Source organism: Malus domestica, chromosome 16 (genome assembly GCF_042453785.1).
Source record: "Malus domestica chromosome 16, GDT2T_hap1".
Lineage (NCBI taxonomy): Eukaryota > Viridiplantae > Streptophyta > Magnoliopsida > Rosales > Rosaceae > Malus > Malus domestica.
This window is the reverse complement of record NC_091676.1, coordinates 2,908,658-2,934,624: the sequence shown is the minus strand read 5'-3', so window position 1 is coordinate 2,934,624 and position 25,967 is coordinate 2,908,658. Positions and strand designations below refer to the sequence as shown.

The 25,967-nt window shown below is 36.9% G+C and overlaps 5 protein-coding genes and 1 long non-coding RNA gene across 6 annotated transcripts; 2 read left to right on the top strand and 4 right to left on the bottom strand.

The window, feature by feature from the left end:
* Window positions 1-3,881: 3,881 nt before the first annotated feature.
* Window positions 3,882-5,950, top strand: HMT (homocysteine S-methyltransferase 1). Its single transcript, XM_008341457.4, has 7 exons — window positions 3,882-4,324; window positions 4,446-4,502; window positions 4,694-4,899; window positions 4,990-5,119; window positions 5,213-5,416; window positions 5,505-5,576; window positions 5,669-5,950. The coding sequence occupies exons 1-7, from the start codon at window positions 4,151-4,153 to the stop codon at window positions 5,813-5,815; spliced, it is 990 nt and encodes a 329-aa protein (XP_008339679.2). The 5' UTR covers window positions 3,882-4,150; the 3' UTR covers window positions 5,816-5,950.
* Window positions 5,902-8,761, bottom strand: LOC103402705 (protein FLX-like 3). The gene is made up of 4 exons (XM_008341456.4): window positions 8,566-8,761; window positions 6,856-7,391; window positions 6,547-6,692; window positions 5,902-6,398 (listed from the first exon to the last, which is right to left on the bottom strand). The coding sequence occupies exons 2-4, from the start codon at window positions 7,380-7,382 to the stop codon at window positions 6,280-6,282; spliced, it is 792 nt and encodes a 263-aa protein (XP_008339678.3). The 5' UTR covers window positions 7,383-7,391; window positions 8,566-8,761; the 3' UTR covers window positions 5,902-6,279.
* Window positions 8,762-11,403: 2,642 nt separating this feature from the next.
* LOC103402704 (zinc finger protein CONSTANS-LIKE 6) lies at window positions 11,404-13,307 on the top strand. Its single transcript, XM_008341454.4, has 2 exons — window positions 11,404-12,702; window positions 12,943-13,307. The coding sequence occupies exons 1-2, from the start codon at window positions 11,593-11,595 to the stop codon at window positions 13,192-13,194; spliced, it is 1,362 nt and encodes a 453-aa protein (XP_008339676.3). The 5' UTR covers window positions 11,404-11,592; the 3' UTR covers window positions 13,195-13,307.
* Window positions 13,308-15,176: 1,869 nt separating this feature from the next.
* LOC103402703 (LOB domain-containing protein 42) lies at window positions 15,177-16,553 on the bottom strand. The gene is made up of 2 exons (XM_008341453.4): window positions 16,329-16,553; window positions 15,177-16,015 (listed from the first exon to the last, which is right to left on the bottom strand). The coding sequence occupies exons 1-2, from the start codon at window positions 16,516-16,518 to the stop codon at window positions 15,510-15,512; spliced, it is 696 nt and encodes a 231-aa protein (XP_008339675.3). The 5' UTR covers window positions 16,519-16,553; the 3' UTR covers window positions 15,177-15,509.
* Window positions 16,554-21,171: 4,618 nt separating this feature from the next.
* On the bottom strand, window positions 21,172-21,495 carry LOC103402702 (CLAVATA3/ESR (CLE)-related protein 43). The gene has a single exon (XM_017323512.3). It carries the CDS (start codon window positions 21,493-21,495, stop codon window positions 21,172-21,174), a length of 324 nt encoding a protein of 107 aa, XP_017179001.3.
* Window positions 21,496-22,257: 762 nt separating this feature from the next.
* LOC114822175 (uncharacterized) lies at window positions 22,258-24,856 on the bottom strand. The gene is made up of 3 exons (XR_003770331.2): window positions 24,743-24,856; window positions 24,392-24,563; window positions 22,258-22,524 (listed from the first exon to the last, which is right to left on the bottom strand). It is a non-coding gene; the product is annotated as an uncharacterized lncRNA (long non-coding RNA).
* Between the last annotated feature and the right edge of the window lie 1,111 nt (window positions 24,857-25,967).

Below are 25,967 nucleotides of genomic sequence, written 5' to 3'. Positions count from 1 at the left end.
TACACGTAAACTAAGTGCGTGAATGCATTTGAAGCCTGAACTTTCTGGTAAGCAAAGAGAAATTAATAAATTAAAGTTATATATATACAGACACACAGAGAAAGATCCATATATCGTGACTCGATTTATGAGCAAAATCCATGCATGGAAGCAGCTAGCCCTAGATTTTTTACCATTTACAAGCTAGGGGTTAAGGTGGATGTGCATGGTTAATCAAGCTTTCTTGTCCACTTAAGGCTGTAAGTTTTTAAAGCTTTGGTATTTAGTACTCTTGAAATGCAGTAGAAACTTGGCTAACATATATTGTACCTTACTTATTGCAAACAGATGATTATTTTCAGTAATAAGGGGATCATTGAAAATTAGGGCTGTTCTTCCCTAATGTGAAGAACTTAAAAGGGTTCTCTCTTTAATTTCGTTATCTGGCCAATTGAAACGGCTGAGCTGTATGCCTATGTATGTATTGGTGAATGACTTCATGGTTGTGGTCCTTGTGGATGCAAGGGTGAAGAAATCAGTTAAACAATATGCAGGGCTGCAGATGCCCTTAATATTTCAACGATTATACGGTGGCTAGCCAGCACTGGCCATTGCAGATGAGACTGAAACCGGCATCCATGCCATGAACTGTCGTATAACGGTATAAGAAAGATTTAGCTAGTAAAACTAGTTTCTATTATCGTGGCATTCCAAACTACTAATGCACGGTTATGTGAAAAAAGTCTTGTATATAAGATATAACATTGTGTTAGACTGTTAAGAGTTTGAGAAATGATATTAATAGTGAACCCGTTCGGTACAAGTTGGTTAATTATTTATTTATTTATTTTTTTTATTTATAGAAAAACAGTTAATTTGGGCGTTGCATTGCATTGCATGCAAAAATATCATCCACGTTACCTCTAAATCGACAAGTGTCTCGCCACCGTGATATGATTATGATATGTTTGTTTGCGCCCTGTACCCGTTGACCGCCATTAAACTAACCCCTTTATATGTCATCTGAGAAGAGAACATGTTGGAACCCATCCCAGAGCAACTGTTAATTACTTTAATTCGGCCCCACATTTGGAAACAATTAAACAAAGTTGCTAGATCGTATTTTTCAACGGATAGAACTTCGCTGCTGATCTTTCAGCCACCGAGTCCAGTTATTTTTCAACACATTGCTGTGAAGTGAAATTATGATGGAGACAATTAATTGGAACTTGGCAGTGATTAAAATTTGTTGGTCTTTCCACCTTGAGGTGATGGTTGTTCTAAGTCTATTAAGAATTATAGTCTTAGAGAAGTAAAGTGTTTTTGCAAGTGGAATGGTTTTTCTAATTAGAGTGGTGTTCCTAATTGTAGTTGGTTTCGTAATTGAAGAATGATTCATAACTAGATTCCAATGATTGGTATTTTTTTTTATTGAAGAAGAGCTTTATTATGTCTATATAAATGTGCTATTACACTAGTTTTGAAGTGGAGCAAAACAAGAAGTTGTATGCCACTCAAGGAGTTAGGGCGATATGATAGTGAGGGCAAAGTGTGTGCGAGAGAAAAGAAAAAAAATAAGAGTGTATTTCTTGTTCTTGTCCTGTTCAGGCTTTCTCATGAAGTCTTAATCCTAGAAGCTTGACAAGATTAATCGTTGCACTTATTCTTGACGGAGAAAGCTTGACAAGATTAATGCACCCTGAACTAGAGACTTACATCATTATCCTCAGGGTTTAGCAAATGTTTAACCTTAATTAGGAAAGGGTTACATACCAACTACTACCAAAGTTTACATACCAGCTCTAGCCTAATTGCCTAAACCAAAAGTTTAACCTTGGGAAATGTTTTTTATGTCACCAAGTTCCAAAAGTGGTATAGCTTGATTTTTCGAAATGCATAATTCATTACCTCGCTCTACCCATTTCCCATGGCTACTTCCGATATTTTAGTAAAAAACTTATTTGGAGGATCAAGACTAATAATTAGGGGATCAAAATCTGTGTTAAGTGGATAAATTTGTCAATATGCCCTGAACAAAGAATAGTACACCTCCTATTCCAAGCACATTAAAAAATTACTCCCTCAAGTGAGATCATGGAGATCTCTGAGATTTGATTTGTTCTTAATAACATGTCACAAAAATTAAATTTAAAAATGCGTTATATAATTTCTTGAAGATTTATTGAACAACAAAAACTTGTCATGAATATTGATTTAAAACCGTGTAGAATTAATTGATATTCTTATATTTTTGCTGTTAATTTAAAACAAAGCATGTTACTGTCCACAGCCAGCGGCATTCAAACGCGATGGAGACAGGGTCGTGAGTCATGGCATGTAGATGGATCCAGCTGCAATGTTGGCGACCCTACGGGGCTGGTGGCTAAAAAACAAATAATAATTCCAATTTCCAACTGCACATGCTGGGACGTGGCACCCAGTCTAGATCCAATGGTACGTTGGGCCTATTGGCCCGCCCCATCTTAACTACTAAAAAGTCAAATCCACCGTCTTAAATAAAATACGTACATTACTCATACATATGACATGATATTTCATGTTAATAATAAATGACATGTGCAGGTGTTTTTGCATATAATCTAATGCCATAAGACGTCATGATATCAATGTACCCGTGTTATTGAAGTTGCCCAATATATTTGGTAGATATTTCTTTACCGGAAACACCGGCACATTGTGTTACTATGCTAAAGTTATAACATGTGGATATTCATTTTTATTTATTTATTTATTAACACAACTTGGAAGCAGAACACATCAAATATGTCACCCACTCAAGTTATAAGAGGGACATAAGCGTTTTTTTTTTATAACTGCCTTTGTTACAAACACATTAAAATGTCTACTGTCAAACTATTTAAAAGTGTTTCTTCAAGAAACATATGACTTCTTGCTTCTTCATAAAGTGATTCTAAGAGCAATAAAAACACTTATATTATACTGTCAAACTAGTTAAAAGCGTTTTTTGATTGTCATATAAATCACTAAAAATTCCTTAAGCAATCTAAAAAAAACCCTTAAATGATTTTAATTTAAAGAAAACTAATAAAAAAGACTTGAAAATTTTGAGTTTTAATGATAAGGACAAAATAAATGGTAAAGTGAATAATATCAGAATTGACTTTTTAGTGTAAAAATATAATTTTTCGTTAAAATGAACAGTACCAAATTTGTTTTGTTAAAGTTCTCTTTAATTTATCCATCTTGACTTCCAAAACGAACCCTAGGACACAAAATGACTTCTTCCAAACCCTAAATATTATAAGTTGTTTAGTCTTGGTTTGGGTTGGTAAGGCAGAGCACATCATTGCCTGTTCATCACCACACCAACCCCGCTTTCCCTCTCATACATTTTTCCTCCTTGCCTGCTTCTCCCACTGTTTCATTTCATTATCCATATTTTTACTTTTCATTAATCCCATTGATCTTGTAAATTATTTTTTCTAACTATCTAATCATGACTTCGCTACAGTAGTCCATAATTCTTTGAGCCGAGAAAACTTACAGAGACATTTAACCTTCTCTTGGCCACCATCGTGTGAATTCACTAGTACCAATAATCGAACACATGACGTGTTGTGTAGTATACGGAGCTTTCCCAACCATAAACAAATAAACCAAGCTAAACTTCATGAATGATGCATCGAGCATATGCCCTTCAATATATTTGTCCACGTTACGACTTAACATTGGCGTGGCGTCATTACTACAGGTTGATACCCTAATATTTATCGAATTTTAAAAGATTAAGTAATTATTTGAAATATTTGAAGTGATTTAAATCAATTTAGATACAACCATTAAAGATTGGATATTAATCTTGTACTTAATCCCAAAAATAATCAATCCTAAAAAGATTAGATACACACGAAACTGCTTATGATCCGAACGTGGATCCCGAGTGTCCGAGAAACTAGACACCGAAAACGTAGAAAAGGAGGGACTCCGCATTCCCCAATAAAAAGAGAAGAAACGCAAAGGAAACGTTGAACTTGGTCTGCCTTTCCGTCCTTATTCTTTCCGTCTACATTCAAAACCACCCCCAACAACCCTTTTTTTCCTCCATTTATTCATTCCCCAACTTCTAACTCTTTCCACATTACTCCGCAATCTCTGTTATTCTCTGCAGACTTACAGTAGCCAGAGAGAGATGGGATTGAAGAAGGCCTTTACCTCGTCGTTGGAGGATGTAATAGAGAAAGCAGGGGGCTGTGCTGTGGTGGACGGAGGCTTCGCCACCCAGCTGGAGAGGCACGGCGCTGCCATCAACGACCCTCTCTGGAGCGCCGTCTGCCTCATCAAACAACCCGACCTCATCAAACGGGTGTGTGTGTGTGTGTGTGTGTCTCTCTCTCTCCCCCCATCTTCTTCACTGTTTGATTGGATTCTCTATCTAATTGTTCTGATGAATGTTGGGTTTGGGTTGAAATTTTCAAATTCCTCAGGTTCACTTGGACTACTTGGAAGCCGGCGCTGATATTCTCATCACTTCATCTTACCAGGTTGATTTCTTTTCCTAATACACGTTACTATTACAATCAACTTGTTCTTCTTTTCTCTTTTTGGGGTTCTGCACATTTGAACAATTAGGGCCTTTTGCGGATAACCCATCGGTAACATTCGAGGAAGAACACTTCAAACTCGATACTTTATGGAAGAAAATCCAACAAACAACTTTTACTTTGTGAAATAGGCCACAATACCCGGATTTTTGTCCAGAGGACTCTCCATTGAACAAGGGGAGTTGTTGCTGAAGAAAAGTGTGAAACTGGCTGTCGAAGCCCGAAACAGTTTCTGGGATGCTCTGAAAGTGACACCCGATCATCGTTATAACCGAGCTCTGGTTGCTGCCTCCATTGGAAGCTACGGAGCTTATCTCGCTGACGGCTCAGAATATAGGTTTGCATCTCTTTGATACCCTGTTTAGCCAGATGATCGTTGTAATGTACTTTGTTCGGATGTCTAATTTCGATGTGTTGGTCTTTTCAGCGGGTGTTATGGACCCCGTGTGGATGTTGATAAGCTGAAGGATTTCCACCGGCGCAGATTGCAAGTTCTTGTCGAAGCAGGTCCTGATTTACTTGCATTTGAGACCATTCCTAATAAACTTGAAGCTCAGGTTTGTGCATCTACCAATTAGTATCTTGTTCTCCACAGTGTCATGGATTTTCAAAACTTGGCGGTATCTTGGTTTTCTCGAACACCATTGCAGGCCTGCGTCGAGCTGCTGGAAGAACAGAACGTCCAGATTCCATCTTGGATATGTTTCAGCTCTGTGGATGGTGAAAATGCCCCATCTGGAGAGGGTTTTAAGGAATGCCTTGAGGTGATAAACAAAAGTAACAAAATACATGCTGTGGGAATAAATTGCACACCTCCTCATCTGATTCAATCTCTCATCTGCAAGTTTAAGGAGGTAATTTCTGAACTCGAAAAATATCAGAAACCCGCGTGTCCGAAAAACTTGTGAATTCGATCTAATACAGGCTGTTTCTGTCCTCCAGTTAACCAGTAAAGCCATTATTGTGTACCCTAATAGTGGTGAGATATGGGACGGCAAAGCTAAGAGATGGCTGGTGAGTCCAAGTTGTATTAGGTTCTCTCTCTCTAAACACAGTTTATGATGTGTATATCAACTAATCAATTGTGTATTGTGTTAAATGAACAGCCTGCCAAGTGTTTTGATGACGAAAACTTTGAATGCTTTGCAACAATCTGGCGCGATTCGGGTGCTAAACTCATCGGAGGATGTTGTCGGACAACGCCTTCCACTGTTCAAGCCATTTCCAAGGTTCTAAAAGGACAGTCCCAATGATCGAGCAACAATGACGGTTATATTTAGGATTTAGGACGATTCCGAGCCAACAAGACTCCTGCTTTGCGAGGGTTGACAAATGAAAATTGTTACAATGAACTTGTTTTTGAAAGGAACGAAAAGTTTTTTACATGATTGTCGGAATGTCTATGATTTAACAAATACCAACCTTTGGTTATTTGACCGCACTTTTATGTTGGGTTGTATGTTAACTACAATTGTGTGTGAGAATAAAAGTCAAGCTACAAGAAAATTTTGCGCATACAACATGCAACATGCCGCTCAAAGCACCATCACTACAGGCGCAAGTCATACAAAGGATAAAATGTTCGGAAATTTTACAAGGACTAAGGTTGTTTCGTTTCTGTGGCCTCATCCTTCAGAGTCCCCTTTACTCTATAAGCAGCACTAGACCACAGACATGCGTACCCAATTCCAGAGCAATTCCATACCTTCAGGACAACTTAATGTCGTGATCCACGCCTGTCATAGGGTCCCCAACCGGTGCTATAGCCATTGCGATATGGACCACCTGAATATCTCATATCGGGACTTTCATTCATCATTCCGTAACTCCTACCACCTATACATAAATATGAGAGGAGTCAAAACAACTTGCCTGCCGGAGGTTCAGTGTGTTAGAAACCCAAGACCACGAGGTCCATGAGCGCTAGAGTTCTGTGTGTTTGTGTGTGCATGGTTGATAAAGAGCGAGAGAGAGGGAGATTCACCTAGTCCTTGTGCCCTCCTGTCTGCATTCAGCTGCTCTGCTCTTAGCTTCTCTATATCACGAGCCATGGAGACGAGATTCTTTTCCATTGCTTGCTTTTGCTCAACTTGTTCTTCATTGGCTTTCCTCTCAAATTCATAAGCTCTCCTAAAAAAGGTGTTGCATAGTCAATCCAAATATGCATACAAAAGAGCAGCAGCTAATGTAGTTGAAAATGCAGTATCATCCTAATGTGTGTCACCCATCTCTTAAAAAGGAAAAGAAGAGAGTATTTTGGCTATAAAACTAATTAGAAATTCATTGTCAAAACCTGGTCTCAACAAGCTCGTTCCGCATCACATCAATATCAGCCCTCATGGCAATTAGTTGCTGATTCTCCGATTGCAACCGAGTAACATCCTGTGTCAAACCTCGGACTTGGGAAGACAGTTCCTGCCGTAAATTATTTAGTTTATGAATTTCAGCTCTTAACTGCATAACTTCTGCCTTTAAAGGCTCTGTAGCACGGAGATCAGCTTCTAGCTTCAATTCTCTCTCAATCAGCTCCCTAGACTGCGCCTCTTTCTCAGCCCGGATTTTAGGTATGAGCTGCCCCAATCTATGAATTTCATCTCTCGCATCTGTCAATTGCCTTTGAAGAAGGGTATTATCATCAATTACAAGCTGGTTCTCAGCAATAATTCGCTGCATTTCTCTACGCTGCACAGCAAGTTCTTCTTCCAGACCTGCAGGGCGAATAGACAAGGGTCCCGGTCCTCGGTTCATAACAGGTCGCGGAACATCACGATAACCTCGATAACCATCAGAATGGCGAGACATACGGTTTCTCCCTGACATCACAAGGTCCTGCAGTATGGATGCCATCATCACACTATTTCTGTATTATCGAGATATAAATTAAGATAGAAGATGAAACATCATCCTTGGGCCAACTGTTCAAGGAACAGAGCTCCCAAAACAAGAGAATTGAATGGAAATAGACGTAATATCCTTGCTCTCTGTTGATTCCATGCTTCCTCGATTGTTTTAATAACGCCATTTAAGATGTATGGAGCACCACAATGGCTTCCATTTCCATCGGATCATGGATCAATACTTTAAAAGGTACCAAGTATCAAACACGTCAACTAAACACGATCCTAAAATTTCCTATTTAAAAGGGCTATTAAATAACCTCAAATGATGAACTCTTATCTCTTTCTTTCAAAGAGAAATATAAACCTCATATATCGATAAAAAATTAGCTCCTCAAAGTAACTCAACACTAAGCACTAATTTACGCATCGAAGTAGAGAATATTACTTAATCATCCTTATTTTTTCTAACTTAGGAGCTTAATCAATAATCTGAATTGATCTTGCGAAACGCAAACAACACATACAAAATAGTAATTCATAAACGTCCATCTTAAGTGCGATCGGTTCACTACTAGAAACGAACTAACTCTAATACATATATATAGAATCCCATCCTATAATAGTAAAAAGGACTGTATATCCTCGAATTCCTCTTCATCGGAAAACCTATGGAACCATCTTCGGTGACTAAATGTGAACCCAAATTCCCTCTTTCGGGCAAAAACTGTAACGATTAAACTGCATGATTTACGAGTGCATAATTTACTCAGCATAACAACTTACTACCCTTTATAGTTTATACTGCATCAATGGTTTCGGTGTTTTCGATTCCATAAACTACATTTCTGCATTCCAATCTCTAAAAAGTCCAAAACTTTCATCTCAAATAATCATTGAAAAGTGTAATTCTCAAAGCTGGAAACATGGTTTTGCTTAATTGCAGTTTAGAGTTCCATAATCAGATATAATTACCGGGCGGATATCAAAATCGATACAAATTCCAACGGTAAAAGTTTGATTAAGTAAAATTAAAGCTGTATTCATAACTTGAATCGAAAAAATTAATGGCGGAGAGAACATCTATCTACATATGCAGGTGAGCAAAATTACAGAGGGCGAAGAAAGTTGCAGAGCTTGCTGCACCGTTTCAAGCAAAAACTTACAAAGCTTGAGCCTTTATACCGAGCGCGAGTCGGTGATCTTGGACGGGAACAGTGGTTTGCCTCAGCAGCTCAGCAGGGTACCCAACCAACGAACCCTACGCCCAAGAAGGAGATCGGATTTCTCAATGACGAAATTGCCCTTGTTGCCTCTTCTGGCTTTACGTACTCAGGTTTCAGTCACAATGCGCCTTTTGGGCCGAGCGTAAAATGCTTACAGAACTGGGCCGGAGGCCCAGTGTTTACCGGTGGTTCAACAAAACTAAGCCCCAGAATTCCTTTTTGAGCAGATATTTTTGTTTAGAGATATTTTCACCTTTCTCTTGAAAATATCATATTTTGAGATATTTTGAAATTCCACTTTAGTATTAAAAAAATAATCACTTAGTATTACCATTTATTAGCATTTATCGCATTTATAAGTATATTAAATTTGAACTTTTATGAATGACGAGCACAATACCATTTTATCATAACTTGTTTATTGTGTGATTCAATCCAAATTTCTATCTCTTGGTGTAAATATATTGGTATCAAAAAAGACATTTTGATATTATCTAGTTGATTTTTTTTTTTTGGTCAATGATATTATCTAGTTGGTTAGTTACATACATCATTTGCTTTATTCTTTTTTTCTTCTAGTTCTATCAATCATTGGTTGGTGAGTCCTATATGACTTCTCAAATTCATGAGGTGGGAGTTTATTTTTTTTATTTTTTTTATAACTCAATACGTTTCTCATTATTTTATTTTGTAACTTTCTCATAAGATATTATATAAGAAAAATCGAAAGCAAATATAGGGTTCACTATAATTATTTTGGTTTTTTGCTATGGGAGAAGAAAAAATGAATTACCTAGCAGAAGGATAAGGAAATAAATGTACACGCAACAACACACGAAATGAAAAATAAAACTAAACACTAATAACAATTCTATTTATTTTTGTTCTGATATATTATCCTCCATTTCTCCCTACTCCCACCTTGTAGTTAATTTGGTAAAACATATTCCCAAACGTTATCCCATACATACATGTCGACATGTTGTACAGTTGTAGAGTAGACAAACATACACAAGTGAGCCAGATTCTAAATTATTTTGGAGAGAGATGGAGAGGGATGGGCTATTACTGTTTAGGTCCTACACATACAGATAACTACACATATGTCCTTTTCCCCGTTACCAAAACAAGGCATAATATTCTATTGTTAGCTACTTAAGAAGGAATATGAATTCATACTCAAAATTATTTGTATTCGAATCACAGAGTTTTGTACATATTTTTATATGATTTTTTGCAGAGATAATTTTATAAAGTGATTTATAATATGAACGATCTGATCATAAACATAAGGTTCTATTAATCATAATATTATGTCGATATATATATATATATATTTTTAAGAAACTCATACTCATCTTTTGATGAGCCAAGTATTATTCATAATATCATATCAATTTTCTTCAAGAAAATTCGGCACTCTCGGTAATCTTATGCAATTGCAGAGATCTCCACATCAGCTTTTATCTATACACAGTTAATACTTATCCTTTTATCTAATTAACTAGCTAGGAGATATGTGTTAAGCAAGCTAATTTAAACCACTAATTATCACGACCTATAGTTTCAAACATTTTTTGTATGTCAAGATCGTGCCACAATCGGCTTTTGATATTCCTAGTCCAACCCATCTCTTTCTATTACCAGTCAAGAGTGACTTATGAGGGATGACTTCTTATCCATCGAGGTGTAAAAAATTTCATCGACATCATTTCTACTTTCAATCAACTAGCTATAAAATCGATATCGCAAAACATATTTTCGAGCATACTACTCAAGTTCTATTCATTCGCTGTGCTAGATGCATATTTACTTGAAGACGTCATTTTGGTTTTGTTTGCATGCAAAACTGTAAATCGAATCTAACGCATATGCAACAAATATCTCATCAAAATTACAAAAATTAAAGTGTCGACACAAATATCAAACTTTCATTAATTCGTTTGTAAAGAAGAATAGCTACATAAATATCTTTCCTTAATGTACTTCGTTTTCTTGGTATCTAACCCCTCCATTTTTAACTTCCACTTATAACATCTCGTTTTGCAACACCTCCTCCTTTTGTTTTTGTTATTTCATTACTCTTGGTTCCGTAAATGATCATCAAAGGCTATAAAAAGAACTGAATGAGGAAAATAAAGAGTTCGGAAATCACTTCCCTGAAACAAACTTAACTTCTAATCAAAATGGCGAAAGACGCATAGAATTTGAAAGTTATATACGCAGCAATACTAGAAGTCACAGTTAGATCTGTGTTTTCTTTGCCTTTTTGGTTGATAGATCTGTGTTTATTATCTGAATGAGTTACCTCTCCAGGTCCAGGGTGAGAAGATGATCTTGATGCATGTGGACTGATATTATTGGCTGATTGGTCCTATCACGCTCCGAAAAGGATTTTCGATAAATAAAATCCAAAAAATCCAAGACCTTTTGAGAGGACACGTCGCTGTGGGGACCGCAATGCATGGAGGGAATGCAAGAGTCCGAAAGTTAAACAAGTAGTACTGATGGACTAATGGGGCAGAGTTGACAAACCAACAGAGCGGTCCTTTTCAAATTCGGGTCGAGAAAAAATAAGGCAGCGGAAAGTGAGAGGTGGGACCCGTATCCACTAACAAACGAGAAATCCGTCGATGGGGAGAGGTAGCCAATGGGAAGCCGGGGATTCGGATCGGCTTTGTAAATTCGACCAATAAGGATACAGATAAGGCGTCGCCTGGGCCCGAAAGTACAATCCTCTCTCTCTCTCTCCTCCCCAAAAGTGCAAATCCAAGAGCTGCCTTCGCTGTTATATGCACTGTAAAAGCGAGGGCTGTGTAGCGCGCACACACACCCCAATTATTTCTTGCGCTCTTCACCTAAACAAAAGTGCATTCATCAAACAGTTCTGTGCACATTCTCGACTTCGCACTATTTTAAACTTTCTCCAAAAAGATTTTTGGATTTCAAGTCTGGGGTCGAATTTTGATGAATTCTAGCAAGAAAGTGGCACATGCCGTCGGCGGAAAAACTGCCCGAGCGTGTGACAGCTGCATAAAAAAGAGAGCTCGTTGGTACTGCGCTGCTGACGACGCTTTCTTATGCGAAGCCTGCGACTCCGCCGTGCACTCCGCCAACGACCTGGCCCGACGGCACGAAAGGGTTCTCTTGAAGACGGCGTCGTCTCTCAAACCTAGCAACAAAGATGATCGAACGACCGCTGTTTCGAAGACCTCGGCGGCACCGTCATGGCACCGCGGGTTCACGCGGAAGCCGAGAACGCCGCGGGGCGGGAAGTCCATGACACATCATGGAAAATCCAAGGAAGGAATCCGGAACCTGTTTCCTCAGGTTCCGGAAGTTGGGGGAGACGATAATAACTCGTACGATGAAGAAAATGACGAAGACCAGCAGCTGCTTTATAGGGTTCCGATATTCGATCCGTCTGTTGCGGAGCTGTGCAGTAACTCTGGTAACTCTAGTGAAGATGCAGTGGCGAATTACGAAGCTAGCAATCTTAGTACTGTTTCTGATCATGTTGGAAGCCAATCCAAAGCAGTTTCGTCGTTGCCGAATTTTAACGGCCATGATGGGTTTCTGCTTCCGAGCGACATGGATCTTGCGGAGTTCGCGGCTGACGTGGATAGTTTGCTGGGGAGGGGCCTCAATGACGATCAGTGTTTTGGGATGGAAGGATTAGGGTTGAGGGATTGTAAAGAAAAGGAATCGAAAGGTAGAGTGAAGTTAGAGGAGGATGATGATCAAGATGGAATAGACGGTGTTGATTTTATGGGGTGCCAATTGGGGGAGAGTGAGAATGATATGATGAGGGAGCCTTTTGTTTTGAATTTTGAAGATTATGATGACTCGCCTGCATCGTGCGGTGAGCAGGATGACAAAATGATAGTGGGAATCGATAGTAATTGTACCGAAGATCATGAACATGAGGAGGCGGACGAAGATGCAACAGATAACCGCAAGAAGAGGAAGACGATTTTGAGGCTGGATTACGAGGCGGTGATTACAGCCTGGGATGGCTCCCCGTGGACCTCCGGTGACCGCCCGGATTTCGACTCCGAATTTTTGCCTGACTACATGGTTTGTACTTCTTGCCCTAAGTCTTCAATTCTTTTCCCTTGGTATAAAATACAAGTAATATGGAATGTATATGAATACAAATGAGGTCTTCAGTGCAAATCTTATTTGCAATAATTTGTTGAAAGAAGTCTTAAGTTCAAATTCGTTAATTGATTAATAAACGCTTAATATAATTGATTATATATGTTGAGGAATACAATAAACAGAATTAACAAAGGACTATGTTTGTGAACCTTGCAGGGTGTATGTGGACCTGGACTTCATTACCCTTACGGAGATTTGAACGGAATCGGGGTACATCCGGCAATGGTGGACGGAGGGAGGGAGGCGAGGGTGTCAAGATACAGAGAAAAGCGGAGAACAAGGCTGTTCTCGAAGAAAATAAGGTACGAAGTTCGAAAGCTGAATGCCGAGAAAAGGCCAAGAATGAAAGGGAGGTTTGTCAAGAGATCATCCTTTGCCGGATCTGCTTTTCCCGTGCTTGCCAAATGAACGTCCACCGGTGGCTCGGGCCCATAAGTTTACCTTGTAGTAAACTTGAGTTTGTGTATACATGCATGCAGCGTGTACATCCTTTAATTAATAAAATAAATATTTTTGACTGAGTTCATGAATATATATAGATATATATAGGGTTTAGGTCTACATAATTTTACAGATGTGGGCTCTCTGCTTGTTTAGTTGTATAAATAATCAATAACTTTCGTACCCAATTTTCTGTTGGAAAAAAAGAAGCAATTATTTGCATCCAATTTGGATGCGAATTTTCTCCGTGGTAGCTATATATATGGGTTTCACTAGATTTATATGTTCATGCAAATCACTCCAGGTTAATTTCTCAGTCATTGGAAAAAGGGAGACATGGGATGCTGTTCCTAATTGTAAATATTCTTTGACTGAAACTTTGTTGGTTTTCAATTTTTTATCAAAGTCTCTGAAATTAATGTGATAATTTATTTCTATGTAAGTTACTATATTTTTTAAATAAAAATTTGAAATTTATAGTTGTTTATATTAATGAGATTTTAAATGAAAACCATAATTTGTGGGATTAAAAATATTAAAATATAAATATACTATTGTGTGTGTGTGTCTATATATATATAAACATGGGTACATTCATCAAAATTAACAAAAAAATTATTGTATCAAAACATGGGTACATTCTTCAAAATCACAAAAAAAAAGAAGAAGATGATATTAGGCTTAATAAAATTAGTAAATTTCTTCGATTAAACTTAACATGGATACATTCTCAAATCAAAGAAAAAAGAATGTATCCATATAAGTTTAAAAATGGATTAGAAAAAAAATTGAATAGATTTTATATAAAAAAAGGGTACATTTTACATATAACAAATTGGTATATTTAAGAATGAGTACATTTTAAGATTAAAAATTTGAAAAAAATTACATGAATGGTACATATAATTAGCATGGGTACATTTAGCAAAATTAAAAATGGGTACATATAAATAAAAAAAATATGGGTACAAATACAAACAAAACTTTATAAAATACGGGCAAAAAAAGAAATTAATATACGGGTACAAATTAAAACTGAAAAGAAAATTGGTACAAATTAAAAAAGGATTGCAAATTAAAAATGGGTGCAAACTGAAGTTAAAAATATATGATAAAAAATTTAGCCATAAATATAAATATACTAATTGTAACATTTTTAACATTAAATGAATATATTTAGAAATAAAAATATTTTATTATTGAAATAATTAATTATGTTATTAATAACAAGGACTTTAATCAAAAATTAAAAAAGAATAAGGTTTTAATCAATGAAGTAGTAAACGGAATGATGAGAACCTAATTTCTCCTTGAAAAAACGTAGTCAATTAACACCTCTGCATTTGTTTATTGTAAAATGATTAATTTATTAATCCATTTGTGCATCCAAAACAAGGTCTACGCAGGTTGCGGATTATTTTCAAAGATAATCGAGCAAAACTTAAAATGGGAATTCAGTTTTCTTATTTGGTATTGCAGAGATTGAGTTACAGCACAAGACATGAAGTATCCTGCGTTGGCATCTCTGATAAAATTATTCCGTGTCATCCATGCAAGTGTCTTTTCTTAGTTTTTGTGTTCATATGACTCGGAACCCACAAACACATTACCCGTCACTTGTTTCTTTAGATTCGACAACTAGTCTTGTGAGACGAAAGAAGGGACTGATATATGACTTGCAATTTATTAGACCTACAAATGCATGTGTTCCTTTTGTGACGATCATTAGTATCGGGGGTTGCTTCTCTCCAATTGTTCTCTAGGCTTGATAGAACTTGGGTTCCGTATCAGCTTTGCGCGTAATTTGACTTGCCAGCTTTACGCGTAGTTTGACTTGCCTAATCCTCTTGTTCTTCGAAGATTCCTAGTCTTTTTCAGGATGGTGATGTTGTATTCGTAATGTTATATTCAATTTAATTATTCAAAATAAAAAGGAAATCAATTCACACTTTCGGTGAAGAACTGGTACATTAACGATCTTGACTGAAATTTACATATATGAATCGCCAAATGCGAAATCTAAAGTAAATGTTTTTGCTTGCGCATATATGTATACATCTGTCCTAATTCTCTTACACCAAAACAGAACTCCACTCAAAATTTTAGCCGACACAGATTTTCTAAGCAAAAAAGTAACACAAAAAGGAACAGCAGTAAAAACACAACCAACTCAGATCCCTTCCCGCATTGCATGAAGCTCATTTGTGCTTTACTCCTCGTAACTTTCCTTTCCACTTGTCACTCCCTCAAACATCCACATCACAAACTTAATAACTAATTAATTAATTAAGATGGGTTAGAGGAGGTAACCCAAGACCAAGAGTCAGCTCCAACCCTACCTCTCCATCTTGATCATCAGCAGCTTGTTGATCTCCGCTAGACCCGTTTCCTTGCGGAATCGGGTACAAATCATCCGGGTCTGGAACATTACAGAGTTGTGCCAAACTCTTGGTGTTTGACCCGGTTGCAGATTCTGGTTGGATTTTGGGCCGGTTCATGGACCTCTTGAGCTTGTTCCGGGTTGTAGCTTTGTTATGAGAGGAACGGCCCGAGGTTGGGTCCCTGGACACGTGGCGTATGTCCCCGGATTTGTGAGGAGGATCCAGGTTCGGATTCGTGTTCCGCTTCAGCACATCCGCATCAATTCCTATGATGGGCGATCCTTCAAGAACTGCATCAACGGCTGCCTGGCATTGGTTCCAGCCCCCGGACCACATCAACCCCACCGAGCCGTACGTCGGGTTCACGATCCGTCCACACGCCTCGTACAATAACGACTTGAAAATAGCTAATAGAAAATCACAAACAATTTTAGAAAATTCAAAATTGTAATTTGAAGGAAGGAGAACAAATCATTATCATTTTTTTTAAAAGAAAATCGTATAAATTAATTGAATATGGGCGATATTATTTTTTTTTTATAAATAATTTTCTAACATCTGTTTGTTTTTTCTTTTCAAATTGCAAAGTCTACACATTCCTAGTTAATTCTGTTTTTTAATTTATTCAACTCGAAATTAGAAACAAACAGAATGGTGCGACTGACTTAGCTCATATGTGCATGCAATATTGAAATGAGTTTGGATTAATTTTTCACTTACCAGGGCGGAGGGCTGGGGAGCCAGCATTGATGAGATTGAGGAGGCCAGCGCGGCCATAGAATTTGGCAAGAAAAAGTGTGGCGTTGGCTTGGGACTCGGAGGATTTGATCCACTCAATGCAGGGTCTGATCTCGCATTCGTCGCTGCACCCTTTGCGAAGCACCCTGCATCCGTTGCAGCTCATTCTCATTCTCTCCAAACTACAATGTGAATGGAGGAGATTGGAGGTGTATTTAACAGAGTTGGTGAGGGGCATTTCCGGCATTTCGGGGGTGGTGCGCAGTGGTTTTTGGAGGATTGCGAGTCGAAAACCGGAGGTTTTGTGTGCCACCTTCCAGTTTAGGTTAAAAAGTGCTCAGGGAAAAGTAGAAAACCAGCTGACTGTTTTTGTGCTTTCCTCTTTTACTACAACCCTGCATGCAGACTTATATTACGAACCGACCATGGTAATAAAATATAAAGCTAATCCACTTTTATATGTTTGCAAGGCAATCGGTTAGATTTGGTAATACAATCTGACTCATAGACACGCTGGATTCCAGGGGTTTTAGGTGTTTAACACTTTGGGAAGCAAATTAAAGTCAAATCATTAGAATTAACCACCAGAAATTACAAAGAGCTAGGCTATGTTGATGGATAAATTTTGTGTGTACTCGGAACAAAATGTGATGCTTTATGTTGTACAATATAAGTGATGACAGTGTTAATGTACCACTTTATAGTATAGCTCTCAATGTCTCTCTACTTATATTATGATAGTGTACCATCTTGTGGATTTGTAGAGAATGTAGTCTTGTGTACTACCTTTCAGAATTATGGTAGTTTTGGGCTGCACATGGATTACACTAGATTTCGATGGGTTTTTATTGTTATTTGTGCAGATTTTGTCGGCTTTAGTTTAGCTGTATTTACGTTAAAGTTTCTGCAGTTATTTTAACGTTTGTGATTTTGGTCAGTTTCTTTTGTTATTAGTGCGGATTTTGTTTGCTTTAGTTTAGTTGTATTTACGTTATTGTTTTTCCATTTGAGAAATGTTTAGGAGGTTCTTTCAAAGTGGACTCTACATAGACTCTTGCCACATCACAGTAACATCATTTCCATGCCAAAATTATAAAATATTGTGAAAAAAACATGAAGTGTTAGAAAGTCTATGAAGAATCTGACTTTTGAGAGTCTCCTTAGCATTTTTTCCTTGCATTTATATTAAATTTGTGTCTTATATACCCATTTAATGTATTGTTAAGGTTTATTTGAAATTTTATTCTCATTCTATTTTATTTTTTAGTATTTACTATTGGGCATCATTTTATTTTCGAAGGAAAATGCAGAATTGTAATTTAGAGATAATACAGGGGCAGAATGTGTGAAAGCAAAGAAGAAGACAAGAGATGATTTTTTTTTTGACAAACGATATTATCTACACTAAGGGGAAGGGTTGAGTTTAGCCTGACTATAAGCTAACAATAATGTATTTTAAATTTATCTTTGACGAGAATCGAACATAAGATATTTCACTTACAAATGAAGATAAATTAGCGACATCAGATGAAAGTAGGACACGATGGACGGGACAAATGATTATCTGGCACGTGACACGCACGTGGCACACGAGCTTCGGACCGCCTCACAGAAGCACGCTCCAGATTGCCAGGAATCCGGAATCAAGTTTGATGTACGGATTCCCTGGATTTAATTCCTGAACTGGACATGGTGAGTGGCCCATTATATTGGGCCAGTGGTTCTGCAAGTTCCGATGACCCAGTCCATGTTAACTAATTTAACTGTTCACTAATTGCTACATTGACCATAATCTCTATGTTTAATTGGTGCGGTAATTGCTAAATCTGTGCATCACTGAATTCAAAAGGAGTTGAGTTATTAATTGGTACGGTAATTTTCTACTAATTTATGTCTTGTGATGGTTTTTGTTGAACGGATAAAAGAGTATCAAATTACGGCGGAATTAGACCAAATATTTAATATTCTCACCAATTCTTATATGCCTAAAAGGAATGTGAGCCGGACTTTTGGTTAAATCACGAGAAAGATTCCGGGCATAAAAGATTTTGCAGTTAAGTAAAAAAAGAAGAGGGAGAGAGAGAGAGAGAGAGAGAGAGAGAGAGAGAGAGAGTAGAACGGAACCGATCGCCACGAATTATTACAGGGCAAGAGAAAGAAACGAAAAGTAAGTACAAGACTCTTTTATCAACAAAGATGTCGTCTTCCCGCTTTCACGAATTGGGTATTCCTAATTAAATTTTATTTTCCGGTATTTTTGTTTCGAACATCCGAGAGTCCTTAACCGACAACCCCAAAGGTTTTCTTGGATGGGGCATGCAAGAACAACTTTACAAGTTAAGCTTGACTATGAGTATGATACATCACACATCACATTATGCGTGTGCGAGCATCTGAATGTTCATGTAGCGTTACGAAATTACTCTTTTTGTGGGTTATGACTCATGAGAAATTGTGTTCTTCAACGCATACTTATAAAAAAAAAAACTTAGCACGAAATAGAACAAATTTACAATTGTCATAGCTTTCAAATTAATAAGTAAAAAGTTGTGCTCTTCTATCCCTCAACCATATAATAATTCAGTTTGACCCATTCATGATTTTCATTTTGGTTCCAAGAAATCAAAAAGACTAAACAAAGGACAGAGAAAAAAAAAAGAAAAGAAAAGAAAGAGTTAAAACTCCCATATGAAGGAAAATTAATGAAAATGATCTAAAAACTTTGAGTTTTAACGATAAGGACAAAATAAAGGATAAAGTGAATAGTATCATGTTTGACTTTTTAATCTAAAAATGTAATTTTTCGTTAAAGTAAATAGTATCATGAGCTTCTCGTTAAAACTCGCTAAATATAAATAGTAGTGTCATTGAATATTGCATCGAGAAGCTAAATTGTGTTGATGAAGAAATGATGATGATGATGAAGGTGGAGGGTAAAAAAAAAAACATATATATATATATATATATATATATATATATATTATATTCCACATCCAAAAGCTAGCAGACAAACGAATCTAAAGTTTTAACATCCTTCGCCGCATAAGTCGTGGCGTTTCTCACATCGGTTTCTCTGCCGCCCTTCCTCTCTCTCAGAGTTTCAGTCTCCTCCTCCACCCTCCTCCTCCTCCTCCTAAAACAACCAAAATACCAGAATACGAGGGCTCTTTTGTTTTGCTTGTTAACTTGATCATATCCATATCCAAACAACATGCACCATAAAATCGAAGAATTAATATCATCAAAATTATTACTCTGCATAATGTTTGTCTGCATGCACTTCTTATGCAACCAGACAAAAGTACTTTTACAAGAAAATCACAAACTTTCTGTGTTACGCTACTTTACAAACGCTAAAGACCATCCAACATTACTATACCCTTTTTTCACAGTTTAATGATCATTTGAATATACATCTCTCCTGTTTTGTGTTTTTCACATGTTTGCAAATCCCACTCAAAACCCTAGTTAATTAACTGATCAAAAGCACTTCTCCATCATGGCTTTCAACCTCCAAAAACCGCTTTCTGAAAAAGCTAAAAAGCCATGGCGAGATGTGATGTAGAAAAGCCGGACTTGTTGGGTTTTTGAGTCTAAATAAATAATTTTTATTGTTAAAAAAAAACAAGTAAAAAAGAGTCAACGGCTCAGGCCCTCGATGGCCTTAAAATATGTGGCCAGGTCCAGCAACTATTCAGACACCTTGATTAGAAAGTGAGACCGATGTTACGATTTAAAGTTGATTGCTGGTTAAATAGCTTTAAGCTTTCTTAAGGAGGAGAGGATAGTGATGGAAGAATCAAACTTCTTTACCAATTTAAGAAATAAGACGGCAACGAAACCCTATACAGGATAGCGGAGGAAGACCTTACCAGATACGCCAAACCCAGAGACTATAACATTTATTTATGGTTTTTCATCAGAAAAGGCAAACAAACTCACAGACTCATTCAATCATGTCAGAATAATAATACACTGATCCATCGATCGATCGAGATTTAATAAAGAAGATCTAACGTTTCAGGGATTTGCTTCGAAGCCTAACGTTAGATCATTAGTCGAAGATACAATAAAAAAGATCAAACGGTTAAGAAATTCAAAGTTTTTGTTATGCTTCTAGGAACTCGACTCTAATCTAACTGTGGAAGTGGCTGGACTCTTTTGGGGGAGGGAGATGAGGTGGCATATAGGAAGACATGTGGGAAACAAGTCATCAAGTTAGTGGGCTCCGCTCATGCCACGTAGGTGGTTTACAGACTTATGAGTCATGGAAAGCGAAGCAAAAATCAAGTTTCAGGGAATTAAGTGGTGATAAGAAACTTGTAGGAAAAATATTCCTTGCAAATGTTGAAAAAACAAGAGAGTAGAAAATGCGTATGTATTGTTGTGTTGGAAAGCGAAGAATCTCTCTGTTTTGTAATTTTGCAAAAATATTTATGGTCTGCCAACACTCTTTCTCTGATGACGATATATATTCGATCTTCTGAATATCTCAAAAGCAAAGCTAAAAGATCAAAAGATGTTTAGGATCATGAAAAACTAGTACAAACGTAAGGAGATTCTATCACATCACTATGTATCAAAGAAATGCTCGTACAAATTTCTCAACTTTTCTGTACAAATCTTGATTCATGATCCATCAATCTCAAGAAATTATAAAACTAGATTAATTACCCATTAATCCAAAATACCCCCGGTTTTCTCACTTCATGAATTACCAAAACATAATGAATAGAACTTGACAAACGATATGAGAAAAACGTGGGTATTTTGGTTTTAATTCAAGAAATATTTCCTAAGAAAAAAGGCAATTTGAATAATTTGACTAGTTGTGGAGTTTATCTGGGCAACTGGGCACTCTTCTTTTGGATTCTTCATATCCTTTTTCTGTTTTGTTGAAGTTGGAACTGGAAGTGCTTCCGCCGAAGTACTTTTGGAACAGGGCTTCTGTGCTTATCTTGCTCTTCTTCTCCATCGTGTTCCTCTCTGCTTCCACCTGCACCTTTGATATGACATTATCTGTATTTCCTGGGAATACCCGTATTGCCCCTGCCCTGCAATCGCAGCAGACCCAAATCTGTAACGCCGAAACGACCAGAATCACCAGCAGGGAAGAATGCAGAAGCCTCCAGCAACCGGCGAACGACATTGCCGGAATATATGTCCAGCTACATGAATCACCAAAGCTCTCACCAAAGCTCTCTCTCCCTCTCTCCTCTTTCTGCCTTAATGAGCTGTTTAAGCTAATGTTTGACCGTTAAAATGCCAAGTTCTGAATTTTATATCTTTCTCTTTCTCTTTCTCTCACTGTCTGTCTCTCTGTCTTTCGAGGCTGTGACTTATGAGCAACGGATTGACGGCTATTCTATGTAGAACAGAGAGAGAAGGAAAGAGAGGAGAGAGACAGGACTGAGGGGAGAGAGAGAGGGGCAGATAGAAATGGAGCCTAGCTACTATACGCCCACAGTGGTCCACGTGAAGAGGAAATAGCAGCAGTCCATGTCTCAGCTCTCTGTATTTTACCTTATAACTCTATTTTTTAAAATTTAAGAAAACTAATGAAAAATCCAAAAAAGTTATAGTTTTAATGAAAAATGATAAATAAAAATGTAGTGAATAGGATCAGAAAAATGTAAAAATGTGATTTTTCGTTACAAATAAACTGTACAAGAGTGTTTCGTTAAAACTCCATTTATTTTATCCTTAAAAAAAAAAAAAACAGGATCTACTACTAATCATCATGATTCATGGATGCTATCTTTTATGGAGATGATTCTCTTCTCTCTTTAATTTCCTTAATTTTTTTCCTCTTCTCTCACACTTTTTTTGTGTCTCTTTATAAAAAAATTGATATGGCTTAATTTTAACCGTTCAAAGCAAGAGGAGACTGAAGGGAAAAGAGATTAAGAGATGAGAGAATTCTAGTCCATTTTTTATTAATTCACTTACACAGTTCAATAATTTATGGCTTTTTTACAAAATGATATATAATTAATAGTAAAAAGTACCTTGCAGCTTGCATTTTGTTGGAATACTAGCCATCACGCACACATGAAGCACACGCGCCTGGTGCAAAAAAAATTATAACATAGGTGGTGTCACCCTAACGTCACATGGCCTCAGGCGCAAGGTCAGGCTATTAGTGCCCGACTCCTCAGTCTAGTAGATCAAACTCCCTCTGATATCAAACATGGGTAGATTAACATTGATATTGTTTTGAATTTAATAACATGCATAATCAAGCATATGTGAAATTCTATACATAGACTTCGATTCAATTAGTAGTGAAACTACTCAATATATGTTATGTTGTATTTGAGTACGTTAGTGTTCGACGTAAAAATACTCGCGATAGTATATTATACGACAGGTGTATAATATACACTGTAAATAAGGGCTTTGTCACTAATTTGGCCATCGTTAGGGTCAAGAAAGTTAATTACTGATGCGCTGCTCCTGCACTTGCTGCAAATGTATGCGCAAGTGTCTGATTACCGATGCATCACGTTAGAAATCAGCATGTCGGTGACGCTGTGAGAGTCTCAAAACAAAACAAATTAAAAGTGAAAACAAGGGCCGCACGCGCTTTGCAGAGCGTCTCTGTTATTATGCAAACAAATCCTAGGGAGGGATTGTGAGCCAAGTACCACACTCGAGCATGAGAGAGAGAGAGAGAGAGGCAAATTCTGAGTTTTTACCACGCGGGGAGGTGAACGGTGAACTACACTCTCCAATTATATGGTAAATAGTAAATAGTAAACAGTAAAGAATATGTATGTAATATGTGAGATGGAATTTGGGGGATTAAATATGGAAACGTGTATGGGATTGCGGAGGAGAAGACCGGCCGGGAATCCCGCGGCGGTGCTGGAGACCAATATTTGGGTGTATAAGTAATAACTTTCTCGTACCGTCGTACGTATGTCCTAATTAATTGTTAATTAGTACTGTAAATTACTAAATTAGGTGCCAAATTTGATGCAATCTTGTGAGCTTCTTGAAGACACAATTGTCCTCATAAATCACTTGGGAGTTGGGGCTTGTGATGAAAATGTGACAATGTTTTAGTTGGGGCATATCTATTGTTCGGTGCTGGGCAGCTGATCACTATCCCAGTTAATCTTTAAACATTTGAAAATTATATAAATGTTGTTAGACCTGTTTGGGCGTCCGTTTAGCTCACATGAGTCGTTGCTCTTACTTAAGATATAAAATAGATAATTTTTATTTTGCATTTTATTATGTTCAATAAATTTTAAAAGACTTATTTTATGTATTCCACATTCCAATCCAATTATTTATTTTTTAAGTATAAATAGACATTTATTTATACTCTATAATCTATATGGCACTTGATCTTAATTAAATGGTACGTGATTATTTAGTTTTTGTTGTATTTCTTCTCGACAATTGGATTAATATTGAACTGTGTGTGACTACAATTTTCTTTGAAAATGAGATCTAGGAGATTATGGCATTATTAACTCATTGCCAATTGAAGAAAGCAAGAGCTGTGTCTTTTGGGCATCGACCAAAGTTAATGGGGTCCTTTTGAGAAGAAATGAAAGGAAACCAAGAAATTGATTAGATAAAAACAGTGCCAAACTGTTGAATAAAACTGGTTAAGGACCCATGAAAACTGGAAAAGAAAACAGATAGATGGATGAAGACACAGATTGCCTAACCCGCCAAGTTCCATGCTAGGACATGCATTACGCTATTATTAAACAAAACTTAATCAATGTTTTTCAAATGTAGACAATTATTTAAACATATGATTAATTGCAAAGAACTCGGATTATGCATTACGAAAGGAAAATAACAACGGTACACATTTTTCTCATCTTACTTATTTCTTCTTATTTTTCACTATCAAATTGAATAAGTCAAACGACAACAAATAAAAATTAAAAGAGTTTGCGATTATTATGCTGGATTTGTAAGAATAAACTAGACTTAAAAGATTAATACGATAGCCAAGAACACAATGATTAATCAACTAAATCACAATCCTTAAATTATGTATGTAATATACCAGCACATACCTGTAGACATGTTCATGGATGAAGAAGCCATGAAAACCTGCACACAACCTTCTTCTCTCTGCAAAACTCAATGCTCTCCAAGTTATAGGTAATTGGATCAACAAGAGCGTGTTTTGTGAGAGCAGGGGCTTGTGGCTTTATACTACAAGTCCTGAATTGCCATATAATAATCCTACAAGGAATACAAGATTGCATATTTCTTATATCAGTATGAGTCCTACGAACGAGCAAACATAAGAAGAGTCCTTAATATACTAATATAATTGGATGAACTTTTGTCAACATGATTCAGACTTCTTTATAATATCAATTATCCTCAAAGATTTGTAAGAATCATACTCGTATTCTTACAGGATTTTCAAAGATATTGTTCGATTGATCGACTAACCAGAGTGGTAATAGAAATGCTGTTCTTTTACCAACAATCATTGTCTTGGGTGCATTGATAGGAAAGGTACGACTGGCGTACAAGAATTGTCACTTATATGTTAGAAATTCAGATGGGACTTTGAGGTAGCAAATATCATTTAAAGCTTTTCAACGGTACTTGGTATGGTTACAATACAACTGAATTATTAGTCATGGTCAAATAACTTTGCAGGGCCGTATTGGTAAATTTAATTTCAGAGCACGGTTAAAACTCAATTATTTTTTTTGGTGAAGATTAAAACTGAACTTTTGACACTATATTTTGCGCATAATATGCACCGGTAGATAACAAAATTTTACCTCAACGTATTTCAAAGTTGAAGATAAGTGGTTTTGTTTTGTGATTTTAGTGTGCCTGAAATATGGATTGATACGTCATCTTATATCATCCCGTGTTTTGAACAGATCATAAAATCTTGTTGTTTGGACTTTTATCATCCTCTCCTAGTTATTTTTGCCATTTTCTTATCCCCTCTTTTATTGCATTTGCCATATTCTTCTTGGCCTCAACTCTCAAGCCACCTACTAATTATTCCCTCCTCCCCATCTCTCGCTTTCTCTAACGCAAACATTGAATTTCAACCAAAATTTCTCTGCAGGTCAATAGAGGTGGGTACGAAATAATACAACCACATTGATTCAGGTTTGGATCGGAATGGAGAATGGATGGATTCATGTGCAACCGGTTTGTACAATTTGTGAGATGTCTAAAAAGAAAGAGAGAGAAATGGCAAAACCAAGGGCTGAACCGATCTAACCTTAAGCCGAATCAACCGGTTCATTCCGACCTAGTTCACTAGTTCAAGTCTATTTAGTAAATGACAATACTAGAGTACTCACTCGTGAATACTAAAATTTACTTACCTCTGACAGGTCCAATAACAAGAAGACATGTGTATTGGGATAAAGTTTTGGAATACACATGTTATAATACTATGGGGCCACATTAGAGGTGATTCAAATTAGTAAATGGGGAAAAAAATGGGATAACTTGAAATAGATCCAATTTTATGGCCCAACATTAGAATTAATCCAATTTTTAGTTATTTTTTATTTAGGTCTGATGACTAGGACGGGAACTTTAACGAAAAACACCCGGTACTGTTCACTTTAACGAAAAACCACATTTTTACACTAAAAAGTCAAT